General features: G+C 39.9%; 1 protein-coding gene across 1 annotated transcript; it reads left to right on the top strand.

Moving 5' to 3' along the window:
- The first annotated feature begins 23,965 nt into the window (after positions 1–23,965).
- Positions 23,966–25,896, top strand: LOC116035325 (G2/M phase-specific E3 ubiquitin-protein ligase-like). The gene is made up of 4 exons (XM_031278354.2): positions 23,966–24,439; positions 24,580–24,734; positions 24,977–25,215; positions 25,495–25,896. Exons 1-4 carry the CDS (start codon positions 24,425–24,427, stop codon positions 25,743–25,745), a joined length of 660 nt encoding a protein of 219 aa, XP_031134214.1. The 5' UTR covers positions 23,966–24,424; the 3' UTR covers positions 25,746–25,896.
- Positions 25,897–26,303: the final 407 nt, after the last annotated feature.

Genomic DNA, 26,303 nt, shown 5'->3' on the forward strand with positions numbered 1-26,303 from the left:
CCCAGGTCCCGAGTTCCCACAGTCCTCAGTTCCCAAACCCCGTTGACTCTTGGTCTATCCACCTTTTTCCAAGCAATTGCAATGACTCTTTTGGCCAACAACAGACCTATATCTAAAAATAATCGATGCTTCTTTCTTATGTTACAGTTAGTTAGTTTTGGCTCAATACACTGTTTCACTTCTTCCCAGAATTTCTTTATTTGAGAACACTGCCACAAACAACGGAAAATCGTGCCCTTTTCCTTGTCACATTTTATGCAAACATCCGGTATGGCATTATTGAATTTGTTAAGTTTAACTGGAGTCATGTAAGAATGCATTAACCAGTTGTTTTTATTTTTTTTGTATTTTAAACATGTGTTCACTGTTTGTAATTGTGCTTTGGTACACGCCCTCTCCCACTCCTCAATGGAGATATTCTCCTGCAGGTCCTCTCTCCAGGACTCAAGCTTATTTACTGACGTTTCTGAAGATTCACCAATCAGTTCATTATATATTTTGGAAATCAAGCCCCTTCCCTGGCAGTCTCTCACCATCGTTTCTTCGAGTGATGATGGGCTAGGAATGGACAAGGACTGATTTTGTTGAGTTCTAATAAAATCTCTCAGTTATAAATATCTAAAGAACTGTCTGCGAGCTATGTCGTGCTTGACAACAATTTCATCAAAAGACATGAGATGAGTATCGTCAGGACTATAAAGATCTATTTTTTGTAACCCCTGTTCAGCCCAAATTTTAAACACCCCCTCACCTCCTCCTGGGGGGGAAGAGATAATTTCCCCTCATCGGAATAAATAATGAGAGCGAGTCAACTACTTTGAGATATTTCTTAACCTGTTGCCACACACTAATCATATTTTTAATATATAATATATATATAATATGATTCTTGGTGTTATTTTTGAGTTTCTTAAAATTAGCTGAGTACAGGTAAATGGGCAAAGGCAGCTTCAGTGTATCACCTTCCATTTCTCTCCACAGTGGCACATTCTCTTCAGAGTAGAGGAACATCAGTGTTCTCAGTTGTGCCGCCCAGTAGTACCATATTGGGTTTGGGCATTTAAGCCCTCCTCTATCATAAGGCAAGGACAACAATGATAGGCGCAGCCTGGATCGTCTATTGTTCCATAGAAACTTGATGAAAAGTGTCTTCAGCTGAGAAAATAAATTGCTTGGTGATGGCAGAGGTTTTATTATTTTTATAATATTTTTATTTTGAAATAAATACAACAGTTTAGGAAGTACATTCATTTTGAGAGTATTTATTTCCCCCATTAACAACATTGGTAACGAAGCCCATCTATCTAAAGAATTTGAGATCTCTTGCATAACTGGTCTATAGTTAGTTTCTATGATATTGTTAAGCAATGGAACAATTTGAATGCCTAAATAAGAGAAGCAATTGACAACCTTAAATTGTGCAACTACATTAGTTGGATTTTCCCTGTCTACTTCGTTTAATAACATAATGGATGTTTTAGACTTATTAATCTTAATAAGTCTAATCTTAATTCATACCCTGAAATCTTACCGAACTTCCTAATCAGGTCTAGCAGGGCCGGGATGGATTTGTTGGTATTTTTGAGAAAAACAATTATGTCATCTGCATATAAAGCTAAACGGTGTTCCGTCTGTCCTATGGTTATTCCAGAAATGCTATCATGTGACCTCACTGCAATTGTCAAAGTTTCGATTGTAGTGAACAACAATGGAGACAAAGGGTCCCCTTGTCTACACCCTCGATTTATTTTTATAGTTTTCGATATATTACTGTTAGTCAAAATGTGTGCATGTGGTTCCTTATAGAGTAATCTTATCCAATTACAAAAATTCTCCCCAAACCAAAGCGTGCCAGAATCTCAAACAAATAAGACCATTCCACTCTGTCAAACGCTTTTTCAGCATCGAGTGACAATAAAGCAGTATCTGGGGCCCCCTTTTGATGATAAAGAATTTTCAAAATCCTTCTGACATTGTGGAAGGCTTGTCTGCCACGAATAGACCCATTCTGGTCTCCCAATTATCTTAGTTATTATTTCTTCGATTGTTTTTGCTAAAATCTTACAAAGTATTTTCAAATCTGCGTTTAGCAGACCGATAGGTCTCCAGTTTTCACATTTATTATTTGGTTTACCTGCCTTCGGGAGCAGAGTAATTAATGCTCCTCTTAGAGACGATGGCAAGGTACCATTTTGGAAGGACTCTGTAACCATTTCTAAAATTGGAGTCATCAATTTATTTTTAATTTTTTTATAGATTTCATTTGGGAGGCCATCAGGTCCGGGACTTTTTCCTACTTTAATACTATCAATTGCAGCAGATAATCCCTCTATTGTAATATCTTTCTCCAAATTAGTCCTCCTAAAAACACTTGTAGTTCCGAATTGTCATTAATCATTTCCGAACTATAAAGACCCTCATAAAATTTCCTGAAGGTTTCATTTATTTCTGTTGGATCTGCAATGGTTTCTCCTTGATCGCTCCGCAGTGAGGTGATAGCTCTTTCGCTCTGTAGCTGCTTGAGACGCCATGCAAGAACTTTCCCAGGTTTTTCACCCTGATCATAGAACTGCTTAAGTCACAACAGACTGGCCATCGCTTTGTGTGCAGATAATTCGTTGTATTGTGCTCTAAGCCAGTGGTTTTCAACCACTGTGCCGCGGCACACTAGTGTGCCGTGAGAGATCGTCCTGTGTGCCATGAGAAATTATCCGATTTTACTTAATTGGTCCAACATTTTTTTTTTTTTATTGAGTTACTGCAAATAATTTGCCATTGTTGCGCATCTGTGCCTGCAATGTGATGACTGGCAGAGACATTAAATACTATTCTGTATCAGTAGGTGGCAGTATAGCGCAATAATGACCTTGTTGATTTAAGACAATAGAATTACTGCCACAGGGCTCCAGACTGCGGCCAAATGGTCGCATTTTGCGACCAAAATTTGAGTGTGCGACTGAATTTTACATCCAGTCGCACATGTGCGACCAGTAAATTTGCCCCCTTTTTTTACACGTTAAACGTTGAAATTTCGGTACCTGAGAGCACGTAAGCGCAAGCTTATCTGTCCTCTCTGAAAATTGACAGAGAGCGGAGCTCTGACACAAACACACACACTCACACACACGCAGAGCTGCAGACGATGCAAACTACGTGGGCTCTGCAGTTTTGTTGAAGTCACAGTGAGTCACGGAAATGCAGATAAAGTGGTTTCAAGTGCGGTTACAGTTTTTCATAACTTCACGCAGACAGCGTTTGCTGCGATATGATATTAATGGAGAGCCGAAAGCGGTCGCGGTGGTGTTGACGTTACACTTCCTCGGAGATGAGCAGCCAGGCACAACGGTGGTTTCTATGCCCTGGTGACTGACTGACAGGCTGAGGTTGTAAGGCAAGGCAACTTTATTTCTACAGCACCTTTCAGCAACAAGGCAATTCAAAGTGCTTTACATGAAACATTAAAGAGCAATTAAAAGCGGTCATGAAAATAAAACAGGCTAAAAAAGAATATACAAATACAATAATAAACAAAATATATATATTTTTTTTTTACTGTCATGACAGCGATGGTGCTGTCGGTTAACCTATGTTGCATCTTCAAAAGTGACACTGAATTTGAAACAGCACATTGTAATTTCTGCATCTATTATCAAAGTATTTATTAGTAATACAGTGGAAATTAGTAGAATGTGAATATTTGGTTAGCATGTTGATTTACGGTGTGTGCCCCTAAATTTTCTGGTTGTGCCCCTAAAATTTTCAGTTGGGGGCCACTGTGCTCCTAGTGAAAAAAGTTAGTCTGGAGCCTTGCTGCCACCTTTCGCGCGCATCCCGCAGTGACAGGATGTAAACAGTAGGGCCGAGATCATCGATGTAAGCCTGCAAAAGCGATGGATACATTTTTAAAAAGGAAAAATGCAGATTCTGATCTTATTAGGCTACAATGTGTCATTTTGTAACATTTTTGGTTGGTGGTGTGCCGCGGGATTTTTTTAATGTAAAAAATGTGCCGTGGCTCAAAAAAGGTTGAAAAACACTGCTCTAAGCAGCAATAGATTTTGATGAGATTCTGTTGACCTTGTTCGATAATACTCATTTTCTATTTACGTTATTTTCTTCTCTAAGTTTTTTGCCTTTTGAAAAGTAAATTTTGCTTTAGAGCTTGTGATGCTGATTATTTGGCCTCTAATATAAGCCTTAAAAGCCTCCCATCTCATGCTTGCCGAAGTTTCTGTCGTATTAGTTTCAAAACAGAAACTGAGTTGTTCATCCAGAAAAGAGACAAAGCCGGGGTCCGCCAGCCATTTTTGTTTGCAACGCCAAATCTTAGCGTCTTTCACTAGCTTTGAGTCCTGATATACCAATGAGTTGGGAGCATGGTCTGAAATTAGGATAGCATCATAAGAGCATTCCTTGACTTTGTGCCTTAACTCTGCAGATATAAAAAAGAAGTCAATTCTTGAATAGGACTTGTGTACACCGGAGTAACACGAAAACTTTCAATCGTCAGGGTTTTCTTCCCTCCAGATATCTATTAAGTTCAATTCTTTCATGAAGTTATGTATAATTACCCTACTACAAATGTGAGACTCTACGGCTCCAGAGCTCCTATCCTTCGCCGGATCTAATGCACAGTTAAAATCGCCCGCCACCACACATTTACCAGGAAGAGTGGACAAAATAAGGAATAAGTTTTGAAAAAAGTTGGGTTCATCTGTATTTGGTGCATAGATGTTCGCCAAGAAAATTTGCTCTTTTAGTAAATTTCCTTGAATGATAAGGTATCGTCCAAATTTCTTTGGAGTGGTATTGACTCATGCACCAAAGTAGTGACACCTCTAGCTTGAGAGTTAAACGATGCAGAAAAGACCTTGCCTCTCCACCTCGTCCTAATTTTCAGATCCTCATTGTACATCAGGTGTGTTTCCTGAAGAAACAGACTGCATTGATTTTATCCTGTTCATGACTTGTTTGACTTTCTTAAGTTTTCGTAACCCCCTGCAGTTCCATGATGTGATTTTAATTTTTTATCTCACTAGACATTTTGTATAGTTTGTATAGTTATACTCCCCAAACATTTTAAGGTGTTTGTAAAAAGTAAAAAGTGAAACAAACAAAAGACAAACATAAATAATATTACTGACGAACACCATACCCAAACCAACACCCATATCCAGGACACTTAGCCTGAATTTCTTTCCCCTGTAATCTTAAAACTTCCAGATAGCTGTTAACTGTTCCACCCCAAGGGTAAGACAGTATCACTGAGCTAACAAAAAAACAAACAACTAATTATAACACTAACCTCACGCTCCCATGCTACCATAATTAAAACTTAAACATTTTTCTTTCATAAACACCCTCCTTTTACTATGAACTAAATCAAATTTCACTCTCTGAAGTCACTATGTTGTTCTAGGAGAATCTGAACAGAAATGAAGAAGTGAGGTGATATAATCCCAATTAATTTAAGGTTAACAAAGTGACAGTTGCCAAAGTGACAGTTGCCAAAGATACATTCTGCCTCTTAACTCTTGTTTATAAAGAAAAGGGGAATACCTAAAGAGCTCAGTCTTGGAGTGAGTAGAGAATGGAGAGTAACATAGCTTTAACAGTTACTATAAGCTCTGAGTATAAGCCTATTATATATACTGTAATAAACACTATTAAACAAAGGTGTATACTTGCTACCTGCCGCCACGTCTTGGTAAAACCTCACTGTCTGGTTCTTGTATCGTACTTCTCTTTTTGTCTTGGCTACTCTCGTCACCAATTCTTTATCCCTGAAGTTCAAAAACTTCATTATCAGCGTTCGGGGTGAAGGGTTGTTGTGTGCGCCTGGCCCGATTCTGTGAGCCCTCTCCACCGTTAGTTTTGTGCGCCCCAGCGGCAGTTCCAGTGCACCCGGTAGCCAATTCTCCAAAAATCAGAATCAGAATCAGCTTTATTTGCCAGGTATGAGGACATATACGAGGAATTTTGCTTTGGATTATACATTGCTCACAATGTGCTTACTCATACAAAACAAACAACAAAAATAAACAAACTGGTTGAGGCAGTAGTGCAAAATGTGCAGGAGTAAATTATTTTTATGATAAATTATTATTATTTTAATTATGGAGCATAGTGCAAAGGATTCTGTAATAAATAAGTATTATGTTATTATACAAGTATTATATTACAATATGAACAGTATGAACAGCTCTGAAATAGAAAATAAATAATAAGTGGATCCAGTAAACAGGTGCTGATTAGAGACAGTGTTGCTGGGTTATTGCACAGGAATTGAACCTGACACTGTGAGTCAGAAGTCAGCTGTTCATCAGAGTGATGGCTTGTGGAAAGAAACTGTTCCTGAGTCTGTTGGTTTTGGCATACAGTGCTCTGTAGCGCCTACCAGAGAGGAGAAGCTGAAACAGGTTGTGTCCGGGGTGAGATGGGTCTGCAGTGATAGTCTTGCTCGTTGTAGTCTGCTCCTGTCCTTTTTGGTGGCAGATCCAAACCAGACAGTGATGGACGTGCAGAGGACAGACTGGATGATGGCTGTGTAGAAGTGGATCAGCAGCTCCAGAGGCAGGTTGAGCTTCCTAAGCTGGCGCAGGTAGTACATCCTCTGCTGGGCCTTCTTGATGATGGTGTCAGTGTTGGGCTTCAGGAGTTTAACAGATGGGTCTCCTGTGGTGCAGTCATTGGTGTAGAGGGAGAGGAGTGCTAATAGTCCGGGTGCTGGATATGATGTTCCTCAGCCTCACCTGCTGACTCCTGTCAGTCAGGAAGTTTGTGATCCACTGACAGGTGGAGGCTGGCACAGTGAGCTGGGTGAGTTTGGTGCTGAGGATGTCTGGGATGATGGTGTTGAACGCCGAGCTGAAGTCCACAAACAGGATCCTTGCATATGCCCCTGGAGAGTCGAGGTGTTGCAGGATGTAATGCAGTCCCAAGTTGACTGCATCATACACAGACCTGTTAGCCCTGTAGGCAAACTGCAGGGGATCCAGTAAGGGGACTGTGGTGTCCTTCAGGTGGGCCAACACCAGTCTTTCAAAGGACTTCATGACTACAGATGTCAGGGCGACAGGCCTGTAGTCATTTAGTCCAGAGATGGAAGGTTTTTTGGGGACTGGGATGATTGTGGAGCGTTTGAAGCAGGAGGGAACTTCAGATGGCTCCAGTGATCTGTTGAAGATCTGAGTGAAGACACATGGGTCTTCACCCTCCGCTCCCTCTGGTAAATTGACCAGCCTCAAATTGGAGCGCCTTGATCTTGTCTCCAGGTCCAGTAGTTTTCCCTCCAAGTCCTTATTTTTGTTTTCTAGGACTTGTACTTTTGTTTGGAGCGAGGCGACGTTATCTTCAGTTGTCGAAATCCTTGTTTCTGCCTCCGTGACACGCTCTGCACAGTCAGTGATATCTTTCCTGACACTTTCAATAGCGGACAATATGCCATCAAACCTGGTGGAAACTTCAGTTTTCATGTCGTTAATAGCAGTCAGAATGGTAGCCACCATAGGACCGGACTCTCCCGCCGCCGTATCATTGCTTCTACCCGACGATTTATCCTCCGGAGTCGAGCTAGCATTAGCCTCGTCGGAGTCCATGGCTTCGAAGTTAGCTAAGGATTTCTTGCTAGTGCTAGACCTCGTAAAGTCCAACAATTTAGCTTGAAGAGTTTTATTTCGCCCTTGACTGACTTTTTTCTGTGACACAATAGTACAATATTTAAGAAGGATTTAGCCAACAGGGTAGCAAAGCAGGTTAACGCGCGTTCACTCAGCTCGCCGCCATACCGGAAGTCCCCGATGATTTTTTTTAAACATTATTACGGTGCATAACTTACTGGAACAAAACTGAGCAACGTGTTGTTGCTAGTGACAAAACAACTGATTAAATATGTACATTGAAGTGCTTTTATCATGTATGGTCACGTGAGTATCAGAAGTGTAGAGGGTTTCACAGCATGCAAACTTTAAGAAGAGGTTGTACAAAGCATATTTTGTAACTTAATCACTAGTTATTATATTACACCCATCTTAAATGCCATTGTTTATAAGGGCATACAAAATGTATTATTTTAATAAGAATTTGTATTATTTTTATTTCATTTGTAAATTACTAAGAACAAAATTGAAGTAGCCTATTTTATGCATTTTCCTTGATAATCAAACTCATGATACCTTTATAGCGCAATCATAATTGCATTATAGTAATCCCAATATGACTTTTTCTTCAAATCATGCAGCCCTACCACAGTATGTGAAAAAATGAAATGGCAGATGCAGAGTTCAATTTTATAGTGTACTAGTGCAATTGAACGTATCATTTATTTTTTCTGGAATTCATTAGGGACCTAAATTAAAGTTGTAAAAAACTGTGGTTTGCACCACAGGTGCTAAATCACATGAACTACCCATTAACATTTGTTTCCTTTTTACTAAGTTCAGAGATGGTTTAACATCTCTAGGTGTCCTAGATGCTCTCCGGAGATACCCTCTACAAACAAAGTGCCTTTTTGTGAAAGCTGAAAAGGGTTTAACAGCGACTGATGTGGAGAATCTCTTCCAGATCATTTATTCAGAAAGAGGGAGTAATGCATTTCGAGAAGAGTGCCGGATCCTGGTTTTCTGGCAAGACTATCTTCAGGATGCTGAAAGTAAGTTCTGCATTTTGGCAATGTATTTCAATATGAGACAGTTTACTATTATTTGTCTTCTGCCATGGCTTAAATAGTCATGAGCTGGAATGAACCTCTGTCTCCCTTGTTCAGGTGAGGTGAATAAATGGTAGGGGGATGTGTGATGCTCGTACTCCCTTGGCTCTCATCCTTATACCACTGGTTAGCTACTGTATCACTGCTGCTCTGCCAATATTGCTGAGCGGTTTAAGTACATTATTGTTGTCATATGCACAATGATTACAGAAGTCATTGGCAATGAAAGGCAACAGGCTCACTCCAACAATGCTCATGAATTAACTATAAAAATAGAAATCATGAAAGTTAATATATAGGCCTTAAATATAAATGAAGTAATAGAAATGGTGTACAGTATTACCAAAGAAAACACTGAATGTAAACGGAATTATATAACATATATTGTAGATGCAAAGTTTATTACGAATTAATAAAATGCATAATAATACAAATTCAATCAAAATAATGTTCTCGAGTGCCGCTGCGGAGCCTTGAAAAGGTCAACCAAAAGCAAAGCCAATTACAGGGCTCCACACACACTTATTGAAGTCGAGTTACATCCAAGTAACTCCTATGTGTGATCAGTCTCACTCCTTAAACTGATTTAAACAAGCTGAAGTGACTTTGTGAAACCCCAAACCCAGTCATTGCTGCTTATGACTTGGATTTTGGCTAATTGATCTGCTTCCTTCCTTTGATTGCAAAAAAAGCTGCAACAAAAAGTATGCAGTGTTGAATTTGATCCCTCCACAAAGTAATACAATTTATATGTACCATAAACCAAACTAGCAGATGCACACCTACAGTACCAACATATCTTGGCTGTTATGGCTGTTGTGCGCAAATAATGTTGCTAGCACCTATATCTTTTTTTGCTGATAAATGGTGCACTATGCACTATATTCACTAACCCAGGCAACTCTTCCAAATTCCAGTGTCATTTCAACAGTCACCTTTCTTACATCACTTCTGCATTACTCCAGTAGTATAATACTTAATAATTAAATATCAGACATATACATGATTTAATTGTGCTACTCTCTGTTTATGTTTTACAGTTGAAAACGATGTCTCTCTAGAAGATATTCTTGTTTTCTTCACTGGATGTGACAGCATTCCAGCACTGGGTTTCTCTCCAAAGCCCAGCCTTGAATTCATCACCCACTCCCGATTTCCAGTGGCTAATACCAGTTCATGCAGTATACGCTGATTTCAGATCTAAAATGAATTTTGCCATACACAGTTCACCCGGATTTGGAAGAGTGTGAAATGTTAAAAATAATGGAGGGCTTGTAGAGCTTGTTATGATTTTGTGTTTTCTTTATAAGTGCAAGGTTTATTTTTGTTTGTTATCCTATGGAGAAAAATCAAGCATTTGCTGTAATAACAACATGAACAATATACAGTAAAACAATCTAAGTTTTTGAAGACATTTGAAGATATATTTCAAGCCATGGCTTTGCCTTTCAGATTGTATAATGTGAACTTTTTTTAAGTTGATAAAAGTGTGGCACTTTTTTTCTTTTTATTTACAAACACAATTTGGTTATAGTTAAGGTCATGGTAAGGGTTAAAGAAAAGATCATACATGGCAATCTTTCAAATTCAGATTTGGGGTAGCTAGATGTGTCCAAACAACTGTACATAGCTATGGGTCGTAAAAGAACAAATTGCTCCAACAACTCATTAGTTCATTTTGTACACGAGGACAGGATGTTGTTGTTAATTGTTTTATAAGCTGTAAATCCAGCCCCATTGCTATGGCAGAATATGGACTCTAGGTTGTGGTATGGCCTTCTAACAAATACACTGTTTTGTTACTACTTTGTGTGTACTGGCTTACTGTCTTTTTAATATCTATTGTGATGGGATATGTGCATCGCAGACTTTAAATGTAATATTTTTCTATTAGATAGTTAACAAAACTGTATACAAAATTAAGCTTATTTAAGTAATAAAAACACAGGGTTCATCTTCGTCAATATGGTTATAATTATACTTTTTGAAAAATGATACATAATATGCACAGCATGTATTTATATGGTGATAATTGCTATGGGTTTTCATTAGTCACATTATTATTAGTCATCATTTCTTTGAAGCAGTGTTCTATCCCATGATTTCCATCATCAATCATTGGATTAATTTGCATTAAATCAACATCCCAGTGGTGGTAATAAGGGGGTTGCACATGATTCAGTCTTACATGTTGAGGCAGTTGGAGCATTCCCACTGTCCAGAGTTGCATTGGGGACCTGGTCTCCATTGTCCTTAAGCTGTGGTTGTTCCACTGCCTTACAAACTCATCCACAGATCTGTTTACTCTTGGAAGGTAAACATGGTAAAGAGCCCTAATGTGAAGTGGGTCAGTGCTGTCTAAAATTCCAACGTTTTCCCTAAAGAGGAAAAGGTCTTTAAAGTATGTTGACACCACCTGTTTAGTTCTCCTCATTACGATTACGAACACTACGTCCAACCATGAAACTTGCCCTGTTTGCCCCTCAATTTTCAATCATAAACCATGCTATATCAATATTTTCACTCCCAGCATCACTCCTGACATGTGGAAGTCTAAATACATCAATAGCACCCTGAAAAAGTTGCAAGGCAGTTTCTGCTCTGTTGTCTGTGTAACATCGTAGGTAAGTAATGCAGCGGCTATAGCCGTCAACTCCTTCATGAAACACAAATCCCCATGGATTTAACTTGTGGTTTGTGTCAATGTGCCTGGAATAAGAAGAAATGTTATTATTTTTGAAACACTTGGTTGCTCATCAACATTTAAGTTATTTGGCTTTGCTGTCCTACGTTTTGTATATACAGTATAGTTTAAATGGCTTATTATTTATTTGGTCTTCTTAAATCAGTACATCAATCTTTCTTGCTTCATTCACCATCTAGGGAGTAATGACTAATGTCAATCAAATTTACAAAACACATACCACACTTGATTTGGGACAGAGACATTGTAGACACTCCTTTGTATTGCCCTTTGTCCTCTAAGGCTCTTCCCTCGGGATCTACTGTTCTTAATTGCTCTTGCACTCGCCATCTCTGAACTCTTATCCCTCTCCCTCTCAAACTACCAGTGATGGAGGTCTCTCCTGAGCCAGGGGTTTGTCTAAGAACCTTAGTAATAAGACGGTCAAGATCATCATTTGAAATGTTGGTAAAACTCCCATAGTCCACTAAACCAAGATGTGTCCTGTGGTTGTACAGTGTTCGTATGTTTACAGACAGCATTCGAGATATGGCCATCCAGCTAAATCCTAAATCCTGCATGTGAGTAAGCTGAACAGCTGGTATGTTGTACCTTAAAAGAGAAACAAAAGAAAGAAATGTGAATGAATGGCTGATTTTATATTCAATGGTGGACTGTAATCAAGTACATTTACATGAGTACTATAACTGTAAAGGTCCCATGACATGGTGCTCTTTGGATGCTTTTATATAGACCTTAGTGGTCCCCTAATACTGTATCTGAAGTCTCTTTTATATAGGCCTCAGTGGTCCCCTAATACTGTATCTGAAGTCTCTTTTATATAGACCTTAGTGGTCCCCTAATACTGTATCTGAAGTCTCTTTCCTGAAATTCAGCCTTGGTGCAGAATTACAGCCACTAGAGCCAGTCCCACAATGAGCTTTCCTTAGTATGTGCCATTTTTGTGTCTGTAGCGATTGAGGAGGAGAGAGGGGGGGGGGGGGGGGGCAAGGTGGAGAGTGGGGGTGTGGCCTTGACCAACTGCCACTTTGCTCGTTTGAAAGTCATGACGTCGCTCTCTCATGGGTGGGCCAAATTCTCTGGGCAGGCAAAGCAGAGAAAGGGGAGGTAACCTTCCTCCTTATGACATCATAAGGAGGAGATTCCAGATCGGCCCATCTGAGCTTTCATTTTCTCAAAGGCAGAGCAGGATACCCAGGGCTCGGTTTACACCTATTGCCATTTCTAGCCACTGGGGGACCATAGGCAGGCTGGGAGAACGCATATTAATGTTAAAAAAACCTCATAAAGTTAAATTGTCATGCCATGGGACCTTTAATGTTTGTAACATATTTTTGACGTAGTGGAGTAGAGGTATAAAGTCGCCGGAAATGAAAATATTGTAGTGAAATCGAGTACCTCCAGTTTGTTAACTTTGTTACAGTTCTAAATATATGTACTTCCCACCACTGCATAACACCTTGTATTAATAATCTTAGCAATTACTTGATTGTAACATGTACTAAAAAATGAAAATATAATCGAAAGTATATTCCTGGCCTGCAACAACCTCCACCCCCATACATTTGGTCAACGCTGAAGTTGGCTTCCGATTCAAAGTTTCCGATTCGGCAGTTACAGGGAAATTAAATTGAAAGTTTATTTCTAAATACATTTTTACAGATCTGAAAATGTGTTTAAAAAAATCTATAGCCTCTCTGGGATAATTTAGTCCTGATTTGATAAATGGTTTTAGATCTGACCTGGTTCAATGTGGTTTACATGTGAAAAAAACAGTCAAATCTCCCAAGATCAGTGGCTCAGCAATGTAAGTTATAGCCTATGTTTCCCTCAACTGCCAAATCGGTCGCTGTGAATCGGAAGCCAACTTCACCATCATTACAGTTGTTTCCATTTATATCACTTACCTCGGTCTTCCTCCCCGAGATGCAGAATGTGTGCCCATACCATGCGCTTCCATTTGAAGTGTTACTTCTGCCAACATCTCCCAAAGACACTCATACATTCCTTCAAGAATGATGCATAATGTTCTTTCAGCAATATTTTGTTGAACAGGATTGCTCATAAGCACCAAGAATGTCGCAATAATGGAAATATGATCCTCAAGGTGACGCAATATAATTTCCAAACTGTTTGTGTCATTTGGCGTGCCTGCTGGAGGGAGGGGAGGGTGTCTCCTGATTTACCCCAGCATAACAGACACCAGTGAAACTTCCCCTCAGAATCCTCCTACCCACTGAGGAGTCATTCGTGAGCTGTGTTCCTCTGATCTGCACTGACCCCTCCTCCTGGAATGGCAAAGCAGGTTGAAAGGTGACATGGGGACATCATGGTTGACGGAGTGGGAAAAGTTGCATCCTGGGCTGTGCTGGAACTGGCTGACCTGGATCCACCTTCCCTGCAGCGCTTTCGCGGTCAGTTGTCTATGCATATGGAAAATCCTCCTGTGCCAGCCAGCCAGCTCGTCTTTGATATCCTCCTATAATCCCTGATAAAAGGAATTTAGCAGGGCCTCCTGGTTCCAGCCACTCTCTGCTGCAAGAGTAAGAAACTATAGTCGAATCGGCCACTGTCCCTGTCCCAGGCCGTGGAGAAGTTTACCAGCCTCTTGGCCAGTGACTGGATGGTCAAAAACTGTCTGCAGATTAACAGAGAATGTTCATCAAGCAAAGGTGTCACAGACAGACGACTGGCATTGCTGTAACCCACATCAAGGTACGCCAGGTTTCAGTCAGGAAAATAAACCCATAATTTCCCTACAAAATTTAAGGCTTGTTAGCAACAGAGCATGCAGAGTGTGGACTGATAGCTAGTGAGGTGCCAGTTCACTTCCTAGGCACTGCCAATGTGCCCTTGAGCAAGGCACCAAACAACCAACTGCTCGGGCACCTGTCCATGGGCTTACCCCCTCACTCTGACATCTCTACAGTACATTTAGTGCATGTATAGGTCTTAGGCATGTGTGTGTATTTACATGTGTGTGTAATATCAACACGGTCTCATGACAGTTTGTGTAATTGTCACGTTATTTTTAATCTATTGATTTGTGTACAACAACACGTTTATCTCGTTTTTTTCATGGTGACCAGCACGAAATGGGAACCATCTATTCAGAGGTTGGGTTTCGGGAAAACAATAGGGAAAGGACGCCTCACACACTGGGAGACGGCCGCTGGGGACACGCGACAGTAATGGGACAGTTGTGATTAGGAAGACTACGGGGAAAGGATGCCTCACACGCCGGGAGACGGCCGCTGGGGACGCATGACAATAACGGGACGGTTGTGATTAGGAAGACAACGGGGAAAGGATGCCTCACACGCCGGGAGACGGCCGCTGGGGACGCATGACAATAACGGGACGGTTGTGATTAGGAAGACAACGGGGAAAGGACGCCTCACACGCCGGGAGACGGCTGCGGGGGACGCATGACAATAACGGGACGGTTGTGATTAGGAAGACAACGGGGAAAGGACGCCTCACACGCCGGGAGACGGCTGCGGGGGACGCGCGACAATAACGGGATGGTTATGGAACGCCAAAAAGCTCACATTACGTCACTTTCCTACCTGTTTTGAACGGTCAGGACGCCGTTTTTTACGTCGTCTAATGACAAAACGCCGTAAAAAGCGCCGTGGAATGCTCATCTAACGCCGCTTTTTACGTGGCTCAGTACGCGTAACATAACGCGTCAAAAGACACATAGTATATATGATAATGAGCTCCACCCTGTCTTTTCCAAAGCCAATACATTTGGACTGTTATCACCCAATCAGTAAAGAACAACAACAGACCACATTAATCCAACCCAGCACAAATATGAACAAAGCTCGGTGGATTTGGGAGAGGTTTTTTTTTTTGTACAGTCTATTTTTCAATTAGTTTGGCAATCGGTAAACTAAAATTGTAGGCAAATAAACTGTATTGTGTTTTCATTTAATAGGTTATCATTTGTGGAAGGTTTGCTGCAGATATAATTAACTAAAGGCCACTGATATTGTCCTAACTCGCTCTTGGTAAAATAAGTGCACCAACGTCCAATAATTAAAACCACGGATTTTCATCTCGGAAAATGAATGAGCTAGTTTTGATTGATATCGCTGCATTGTAGCTACATATTAAGTAAATAACGTCTGTGTTTCCCCCTACTTTTATTAACATAATAGAACCGATAGAACCATCCAGTTTATTTGAAGAGCCACAATCCAAACATAATGCAATATATCCACTAGGGGGCACTCACCCACTAGAAATACGTTTTTAACAGGCTTTAAAGACTTAAAGTGTATACATCCGTACCAACAATGTATTGATGTAACAAGTTCACCAACATGCTTAGGCCTACTTTCTACATTACAGCTTTCATTCTGCAGGTCTTGGTTTGGATGCAGCAGCACAGACGATTGGACCACTGGAGGCAGAACAGCAAGTGTGTTCCTACATGATGCACCTTGAAACCTGGTCTGGTAGAACTTCTCCACAAAGAGCATATCTGATTATGTTTTCAGCCACCTTCATGACATTGTGGATGGACTTCCTGGCCTGTGAAAAGCTGGGTTTCCATCCACTTTAAACATTTTAAGCACATATTTTAAAATGTTGTCTGTGCTTATTCCCATCTGCTCTCACTCTCCAAATCAAGGATGGAGTTGTGAATAGATGCAGGTTCAAAACTTGCCACCTAAAATGACTCTGGTGCATCTCATAAAATTATAATATAGTGGAAAAGTTTATTTTTTATTTTTATTTTTTTCAAAAAGTGAAACTTTCATATATTCTAAATTCATTACACATAAAAGGCCTTTTTTTGTTTTAGTCTTGATGATTACGGCGTACAGCTCATGGAAATGAAAAATCCGTACCTCAAAATATTAGAATATTATAACAAAGAATGTATAATACAGAAATGTGGACGTGAGAAGAATCAATCATCAGGATTTTAAAAAAAGAAACCTGAAATGATAAAGTTTCTGTGATGAATCTAGAATATATGAAAGTTTCACTTTTTGAATAAAGTTACAGAAATAAACTTTTCCACGATACTATAATTTTATGAAATGCACCTGTATCGCTACACAATGGCTTCATTTAAGAGCTCAAGTAAAGTTGTTGGTTTAAAATTAAAAGTTAACAAAAGAACATATCTTAACCCCAGCTGTCCATAAATGGTACAAGGGATGTTTCCACCAACAAACTGTTATTACTTGGACTTTTAAAAAGACCAATCAGTAGCCTATAAGCTGCTACATTTTAGACTTTTGAAGAGTTGAGACTGGGTGTAGGGTATTGTCAGGCTATAGCATTAAACAATTAAAGGAAGTGAAACAGATATTCTTTGAAATTCATTTAGGTGGTTTTCTGTTCATTAACTCCCACAACTAAAGCAGGTTGTTAGAGAAAGTTTAAAGATATGTAGGCTGGTGAAATCACCTTTCTAAAAAAAAAAAAAAAAAAAAAAGAATACATATATATATATATATATATATATATATATATTAAATAAGGCTTTTTGGAAAATGTATGTGAAATTTAAATCCGGTGTTGCACCGAAATCTGTGACCCGTCGTGATCTGTGTCCCTCCTGTTAAAAGCGTAGCGCCCCCTTCCGTGGTTAAGGTTAGGGACAGGGGTTTGGTTCAGGTTGAGGTAGGGGGACACCGATCTCGATGGGTCACAGATTTCTGTGTAACACCGGAACCTGAACCGCAAAATAAGGGGGCGGTCACTTTTGAGCTCTATTTAAGGATAACGCTACAGTCAGTTTTTAATCAAAAGAAGAGAGAAGAACGACGACTACTACTACTAGCTACTAGGGTTACTGTTACTGTTATTACCATAGACAGTATATAAGGGTTACTACTACTACTGTCCTGCTTTTTTTTTTTTTTTTTTTTTTAAAAGATGGCTAGGATAAACTTTATTTCCCAGTGCAAGTGGACATTAAATGACTGCACTCGTCTTCTGCAGACAGATGATGCTGGGCCTGCTGTGTTGGAATCCACATTAACAAGGTGAGAGTTTGAGTTGTAAAAACCTTTCTGTAATAGTGAAATTGCTAGAGAAATGTAGTTTCGTTTACAATATTGCTAGTGAATGTCAAGTTGAACTAGTGACTGGGTTAGTTTTTGCTAACGTTAGCCATGTCAAAGCACCTGGATATAATTAGTAAGAGGATGACCATGACTTCTGTAGGTTAGGGTTAACTTCAATGTAACGTAACGTCAACCTGGCTCGTAGATTTTGTGTATCCATCTTATTCCCTGTGAATTAACTGGGAAAGTAACGTTAACAGTTAGAGAATTCATTTCAAACGAAGATCTAAAAGATTAATGTTAGCTTGGTTAGTTTTAGCAGTGTGAACAAAACATTTTGGGCTAAAGTTATTAGCTAGCTGTTGTGGCGAACAGTTGTTATTGTAAAACTAACGTTTAGCCAGCTAACGTTCTAATCCTAATCCTAATGCATTGCAGATAAATTTGTCAGAAGGTTAATTCATGAGTGCCTGCTTATATAGGCTAACACGTTGAATCTATGCACTCTAAGCCGCAGGTGAATCAACTGGATCTCAAGGAAAACTATAAAACAACTTGCTGTTGTCTTTCAGAGTTTTTATTTTTGCACATTGTTCAATCGTTCTTGTCGTTAAAGGAGTTAATGATCAGGATTAAAAATCGAACGACGAACTCTCACGTGAAGACTGTTAGTTGTAGTGACTATAAAGTCATCAGGTATTTCAATTGTCAGATCATCTGTCCCATACATGTAATTGTTGACACCCCTTTTTCCTGTCTAGGATACTTGGAGTGCATGTGTAATGAGAGATGCTTGTGAATCTTAATGGGAAACGAAATATTCTCTCCCTTGGTGTACAGCATTGTATAAATCTTGTTCCTGATTGAATCCCGTTTTTAAATTGTCCATGTTTCTGCAGTCCTAAGAATTCCTATCCCAATGCAATTCTCCTTTCCAGTTATGTTAAAAGTTAAACTTAGACTGGCACTCCACTGAATTGTTTCCTGCCAATAATCTTGATGTCAACTGTTAAATCTTTACATTTCCTGGGTTCTAGGTTGGAGACCATGCAGAGGAGCCTTGAATGGGCAAGGGGGAGGCTGATAAATGTTCAAGCAACAGATTGCTTACTTGGAGACCTAGCTGAATATATCCATGAAGTAACGACCTGTAGAGGGCATGAACAACAAGGTAAGTTAAAATTACACTGCATCACAGATTGTGATGGTACATTTGTAGCTAGATTGCTTCATGTCTTCCCTCTCTTGCTTCAGTATTCTCAAATGAAAATGTTAATGGAATTGGTCTTTGTTCATTACAATACAGCTGAATATCAAGATCAGATCCTTCAGACACACACACAGCACACAAACTGCAATTCTAACAAATTCACTTGAATGACATTGTGCATTATTCTGTTGCAGCCAGTTTATCTTACCAGGCTCCACTGGCTTGGACTGGTGCTAGAGGTCCACCTCACTTTTCCATCTCTCCAGAGCAACTGTCGTTCCTAAAGTCATGTGGATTTACAGTGTCACAGACTGCAGATATTCTGCATGTTTCTCCAGCTACAGTCAAACGACGTTTCAGGTAGGTTGCATTAGGACCTAATATTGCCGCGATATCTTGCTGACTTGACAAGCAGTTGATGGATTACAAATGTGTGGTTTATGTACAACATTAAAAAGGGATTTTTTTTTTTTTTTTAAATGCACAACCTAAGCTATACAGTGATTCTGCAATTTACTTCTCAGGAGGTTCAATTTGACCCGCTCTGCGTCATACTCTGACATGTCAGACTCTGCCCTGGATGAAATGGTTAAAGATCTTGTAGTTGGGAATGACCTACTTGGACCAGAGGCTGTCAGGGCACAACTACGGTCACAGGGAATTTGTGTACAGAGACGCAGAGTGCGAGAGTGTATGTGGCGGGTTGATCCAAGGGCAGCCGCCCTCAGAACAATGTCACAGAGATTGCACCGAAGAGCATACCGCGTGGCTGGACCAAATTCCTTGTGGCACCTTGATGGGAACCACAAACTGATAAGGTAGATGTATGCAAAGTTTAAGTTGTATTGCTTATTTATCTCTCTCTCGTTCGTTCGTTGCTTTATTGGCATGACAAAAATACATCTTTGTTGCCAAAGCATAAGAACAAACGTACATATAAACAACAACAAGGAGTAAATATAATAATAATAATAATAATAATAATAATAATAATAATAATAATAATAATAATAATAATAATAATAATAATACAAGTAAACAGGATAATGATATAAATGCAGATACTAAACAGTGTGTGTGTGTAAATGTATTAGTCTATTATCTTCCCCTAATAAAAAAAAAGAAGCTTATTTCTCCTCTCGATCTATATTATCTACGTGTGAATGTTTTTTTTATATTCTCATATTTATTTAAGGTGGAGGATTGTTGTTCATGGGGGAATCGATGGCTACAGTCGGCTCATCGTCTTCCTCCGTGCTTCGAACAACAACCGCAGCGACACAGTGATGGACCTTTTCATGCATGCAGTGACCAGGTATGGCGTGCCCTCTCGTGTAAGGACAGATTATGGTGGGGAGAATGAATCGGTGTGTCTAATGATGAACGTTCTCAGAGGCTCTGAGCGAGGAAGTGCTCTCCGAGGAAGGAGCACTCATAATCAACGAATTGAGAGGCTCTGGGGTGATGTGTGGCGAGGGTTGACTAATGTCTATTACGACCTCTTCAATTTCCTGGAGAGTGACGGTGTTGTGGACATTGACAATGAGGTGCACCTGTGGGCTCTTCATTATGTCTACTTGCCACAAATCAATAGGGACATCACAGCCTTCGTACAGCAATGGAACAACCATGGGTTGCGGACAGAAAGGCATCAGAGCCCCTTGCAGCTTTTTGTAAGAGGTTGCATGGAACAGCAGGGACGACCAAGCACTGCAATGCAGGACATCTTTGGTGCCAGAACTGCACCAGAGGGAGGTGTTCATGCTGCAGGAGCAATAGGAGGTGATGCTGATCCAGATGGTGCTGGCACTGCAGAAGCCTCTACTTCAGTAAGGGCACCACTGGTAGACTGGTCTGACAGAGTGACTGTACCTCCTAACCAGTACATGTTGGACAGCACAATCATGGAACAGGTTGCAGCACGATTTGATCCACTTAGTGGCCCCAGAGATCGCCTCGGAATAGACATCATGCATGGTGTTTTGTCTTTCCTAGGGTCCCTAACTCTGCAGTGAAGGTGTGTTTTCTTTCAACATTCTAAATCCATATTTTTTTTAAATTTTTTTTTTATACACACTGATCACTAAATTTAACATATTTTGATCAGTTAGAATATTCCCTTGTATTTTATATAAAGAAAATGTCTTTTTGTTAAATAGCCCACAAACTTAAGAGAATTTTGTACACTCCACATTTTCAAATATCTTATGAAATATGCTGAACCTTTATGTGACTCAAATTTGGACGATATTAGAATATGCATTTGGAGAAGATTTTCAAAGATTGTTAATTACTGGATCAAAATTACCATGAATTTTACACATTTTTACGTGTTCCTCATTAAAATTGTAGGTCTATCTAATTGACGTAATATAATAAAGACATTTTTTTTCTTTTCTTTTTTGCTCATCCAGAACCAAAAAAATTAATGTTTTGTAGGAGCACTAAAGGGTTAAAATAATTTTCACTGTTTTCTACTATAACGTTACCTAATTTAAAATGTGCGCTTTAAATATTTCCCCGTGTTTTCACCCCGCCTTTTTTTTTTTTTTTTTTCCTTCCAGAGATTTGTCGTCAGATCCTTGCGCTTTTTTTTATTTATTTTTTTTTTTTAACTGTTTCATTGGGAAGAGGATGGCTGAGAGGAGAAGTCGTTTCAGGTCAAGAATAAATGACCTAAGGGACAGAATGAACGCACAGTTTAATCGGTTATTGAATGAGGATGGTCCGGAGGAGGAAACTGATGTTTTATCAAGGCAAGAGGCACAACCTTTTAATATTTGAATTTATATTTTATTTATATTACGTTATGCCACTATAGTTTTGTATGGCTTAGCATCAGTCTATGATTAAGTTGGCTCCTTTTTTTTTTTTTTTTTTTTGCAGATCTCTAAAAACGTTCTGTTATCCCTCTGCTAACACAGCGAAAACAATGACTACAAAGCAGGTCGCATAGCTAATGCATCATTTGTACAAGGTGAGCAGAAGCTAACCAAAGCTAGCTTTACCAATTGGTAAGAACTAACGTTAGTGTAACGTTAACTAATAACGGCTAATTTATATTGGTAGCGGCCTTTTAATTTTTCAGGGATTATCCCTTATTTTACCGTTCTATCCCGCTGATATGCCTTTTTAAATATTTCAACATAAATTTCCGTATTTTCAACATTTGTATGTTTGCTACGCTACCCTCCGGTAAGCTAATGTAGAACATTAGCTTCAACAGTGACAAGAAGTCAGCGGCACAGTCAATAAAACGAACAACGGCAGCGCAAGGAGGGAGGGAAGGATGGCTGGCGCTGCGTTCTACAGAGTATTTAACTTGCATATACCCCTAAAAATAGACGCGTGCGAACGCTTATTTCCCTTATTTTCAAATCTCATCTTGACAGGTATAGTCAACAGCTGGTTGAAAAATATTGCTGTCCTACATTTTGACTCTCCACTAAACTTTTCGTTCACGCCTTTTTTTTGTTTAACACTTAATAACCACTTACTGCAGGCCAACTTGGACCACCAAGGGGGTCCTTGCCAGTCTCTTCCTTAGGTTTTTGCCTGCTCTAGAGCTGACTCACAGTATGAATCAAAGTAAACCGCTTAATTAAGGACAGGCAAATTGCTTGAAACAGTTTTAAGAAACTAGCTTGGTTATGCATGAATGTTTCAACATTTGATGTTACATTTTAAAATTGGATAAAAATGTTTTCAATGCTAATTACTATTTAAAAGAAACTAAATGAAGTAATGCAATGAATTCCTGATGCAGATTACAGATGTTTCGAAATTCTGAGAGCAGTGGACCCCTACGTCGTCGACAAAGGTGCAGAGCAAGGCGACAAATTACTTTTTAAAGTATCACTTCTGAAGAATTCCATTCAGAGGATCACTTCACGTATGGGTAAGTCTATCCTGTTACATGACATTTTGGTCTCAATTGTTTCTGCTTACCCTTTATGCATGTGTTCTTCACTTTATCTACCCACTGTATGTGTTTAGTTTAATAAGTGATTCCCACATCACTGAACTCCTTTGATATTCCACTTTATTGTCATTGCACATGTCCCTAGGTACAAAGCAATAACATGCAGCTATTACTGAAATCATATTTAGCAGCTTGCAATGAATGGGCTATTGACGAAGGTAATGCTTTTGTTTGATGCTTTGTCAGATGCCACTGAACCTTGCCGGGTTGTTGTACCCCTGGATTTAGAGCAAGATGAATTCCTTCAAGTCCTGAGGGACACTTTTCCTGATTTGCATGCTCAGCAAGGTTTTCAGTTATGTAGAGTCAGTGGCCAAAGAATGGTCATTCCTCTGAACTTGAACACTATGTGCCCCAGTCAAATACATCGGAATAATGCCTTGCGCCGGTCAAACCTGTACATTCGTCCACAGGTAGGCAAATATGTGTGTGAAGATTTTCAGTACCATACTTACGGGTTGGCTGCATTTACATATTTAAGCAGAAAATAATTTCGGATCAGGTGGATCTTACGATGTCACATTTATGTAATTTATGTATCCTTTTAAGAGCAGATTCTTTACATAGTCATCTAAAGCAAGTAAATCTTCTGCCTTAAGTCAAATCAGACAAAATATTTTATGCTATATAGTTGGGCCATTTTAAAAAAAACAAAAAAAACATATCGGGTAATAGTGTAACATGAATTTAGATTAGTTGTATATGCTGTGACACGAGTGGTTAGTACATTAATGTATGCAGTAAGTGTGTCAACCAAACGAGGTTTCGTCGGGCACTTTCACGCAGGCTGCAGGATCGCCATTCCAGGCTCCAGCTGCCACTTCCACGCAGGCTGCAGGACCACCCGTCCCAGGACCGCCAGTCCAGGCTCCAGCTGCCACTTCCACGCAGGCTGCAGGACCGCCATTCCAGGCTCCAGCTGCCACTTCCACGCAGGCTGCAGGACCACCCGTCCCAGGACCGCCAGTCCAGGCTCCAGCTGCCACTTCCACACAGGCTGCAGGACCGCCAGTCCAGGCTCCAGCCGCCACTTTCATGCAGGCTGACCCCAATATTTGAACTGCCTTTCCTAATCATCATATTGTGTCATCTGTGTGACATAGGGAAGACTTCTACATGGACTCCTCTGACTCAGAAGTTGAAATCCTCTCTGTTCTCCAGTCAGGTGCAACAACCCCAATGTATGCAAATATAGGATTTTATATAAATTTGTATACCCTAAATGGCCTGATTATGCATGTGTAGTCATTGTTTTGTTTTCTGTGTTCTCAGGATGTCAAAAAAAACTTTCAAAATGACCATCTTGACCTCAGTTGCAGTATCAGTCATTGCCAGGTGCAAAAACATTCTTCAGAGTGCATGTGTTGCTCTAAGCAGGAGCTATTTTGCCTGGCATAAACTGCCACATATCGAGTTTGTTGGGGAGATGGCAGAGGACTATGGAGGTCCAAGGAGGTGTGTGTGTGTGTGTGTGTGTGTGTGTGTGTGTGTGTGTGTGTGTGTGTGTGTGTGTGTGTGTGTGTTTTCTTTTACAGACTCCTCATGATTGAATTGCAGGAAAAGATGGGCATTTTCCAAGGAAGACCAGGGCGGCTGCTTTTCAGCTATGACCAACGGGCGTTGGCACAAAACAAGTTTTACACTGCGGGAAAGCTGGTGGCCTGGTCCATTATGCACAATGGACCAGGTGTCCGATGCCTGAACCCAGACTTATTTCTACTCATGTGTGGCCAGAAGCCTGAGATGACCTCCTTTTGATCTGGATATTTTCCAGGAAGAGGAGTTTCAGATGAAGCTTGAAAATGTATGTTTTAAAAGGGTAACACATTACTTATTTTTCTAACTTGCGTTACTATCTTGAAACATTGTCTAAACAGGTTTCGTCCACAGTAACCTTAAAATCTATATTGACTACAAATATAACTCATTTATTGGTCTACTCAGGTTGTGAGATGCGGCACCAGTGAGGAGCTAGAGGAGCTCAAATGCACATTGGGGGACTGGATAGCTGACTGTGGTGTGCCAAACATTTACACAGCCTCTGTCAGGGACCTGCCTACAATTCACGGGCAAATAGTTACTCATTACTTATACCACAGGTAAAAAACAAAAAGGGATGGGGTTCTAAGCACACTTGCATAGCTGGATTTTGAACGCAGTGCTTCGAACCAAACACTTTCATGTAATCTCATTATTTTTGATCGTGTAAATTGTAGGAGTTACTGAATATTAACCAGTGAATGTTGTAGTTATGTTGACAGTTTTTGTCCTACTGTTTGAGACTATTTACTACTGAATGTGTTATTGATGTGAAAATAATGACATTAATCAATGTGTTAAGGGTGGCCAGTATGGTCCAACAGTTCATTGCCGGGATGAATTCATGTGGCCAGATGTGGGAGATGGTGGCGATGAACTGGAGAGAGTTCCTGCCACTGTTCACAAACACAACACAGAAACTCTCCAGGAATGACATCAGGAACCTCTTCACAATATCCTGGAGTCCACAGGGCAGCAACCACAGAGAACAGGAGGAGGAGACTGTCTTCCAGTGGGAGTGCTGGCTGATGTCCATTCAAGGTGTCTGATACTAGCTGTTTGTAATAAGTACCATTGAATATTTTTGATGCTATGACTATTGTTTTTCTGCTACCATTGGAAAAATTATGATCTTGATAGATGAATGCCTCTCAAAAATTACTATGTATGGATCCCTCTCACACACACACACACACACACACACACACACACACACACCTTGGACACCCCTGAATACTAAAAGTACATTCTCCAAGTTCTTGCATACAATTATAATTAGTTCCTTTAACAACCATGTGATTGTACTGTGTGTCTCAGCAGAAGAGGAGATGGATATTTCCTTCGAGGAGTTGCTGGTGTTTGTGACAGGGGCTGATTCTGTCCCCCCTCTTGGGTTCCCGCAGAAATGCCAGCTTGACTTCTATAATCAGGAGGATGGGAGCTGCCGCATTCCTTATTCATCAACATGTAGCCTTTGCCTCTTCCTTCCGAGAGGGGTTACAGAAGAAGAGGAGTTCAGAAGACTTATGTTCCTTGCCCTGAAAGGGTCTCTTGGTTTTGGGAAGGTGTGAGGTAGAACAAAGTGTTCATTTCATGAGAAGTAGGCATTGGATTGTTTACACCAATAAAATATCTTGAATGTATGCATTTGAAATTATTTTTTTTTTTAACTAACATGATAAACAAATGGAATTGGAGTGTGTCATGATCTTGGGTGATTTATATTCTATTTATCTACATTTTGTAGCTAAAATAAACACTGTATGCCTACTTAAGTGTGTTAGTGCCACGTAGAGGTTTGATTAGGCTAATGAAAGGAGGAACAACAACTCAGATGTAGTTTATTACTTTAATATCCTTTATGATTAAATCAGAAAGCATCCCCATTTGCATTAAACTTCCTCATAAAATCACCTAATCTTGGTTTAAATTAGACCGAAGCACAATAGCTAAATCTAAAAAGACAGGGTCTGGACTGTTTTCTTAGGAGTGTGGAAAGTAGATGAAAACCTAGCTGTGGTAGGGCTGCGCCTTTCCACAGGCCAGGAAGTCCATCCACAATGTCATGAAGGTGGCTGAAAACCTAATCAGGTATGCTCTTTGTGGAGAAGTTCTACCAGACCAGGTTT

This window comes from Sander lucioperca, chromosome 10 (genome assembly GCF_008315115.2).
Source record: "Sander lucioperca isolate FBNREF2018 chromosome 10, SLUC_FBN_1.2, whole genome shotgun sequence".
Taxonomy (NCBI): domain Eukaryota; kingdom Metazoa; phylum Chordata; class Actinopteri; order Perciformes; family Percidae; genus Sander; species Sander lucioperca.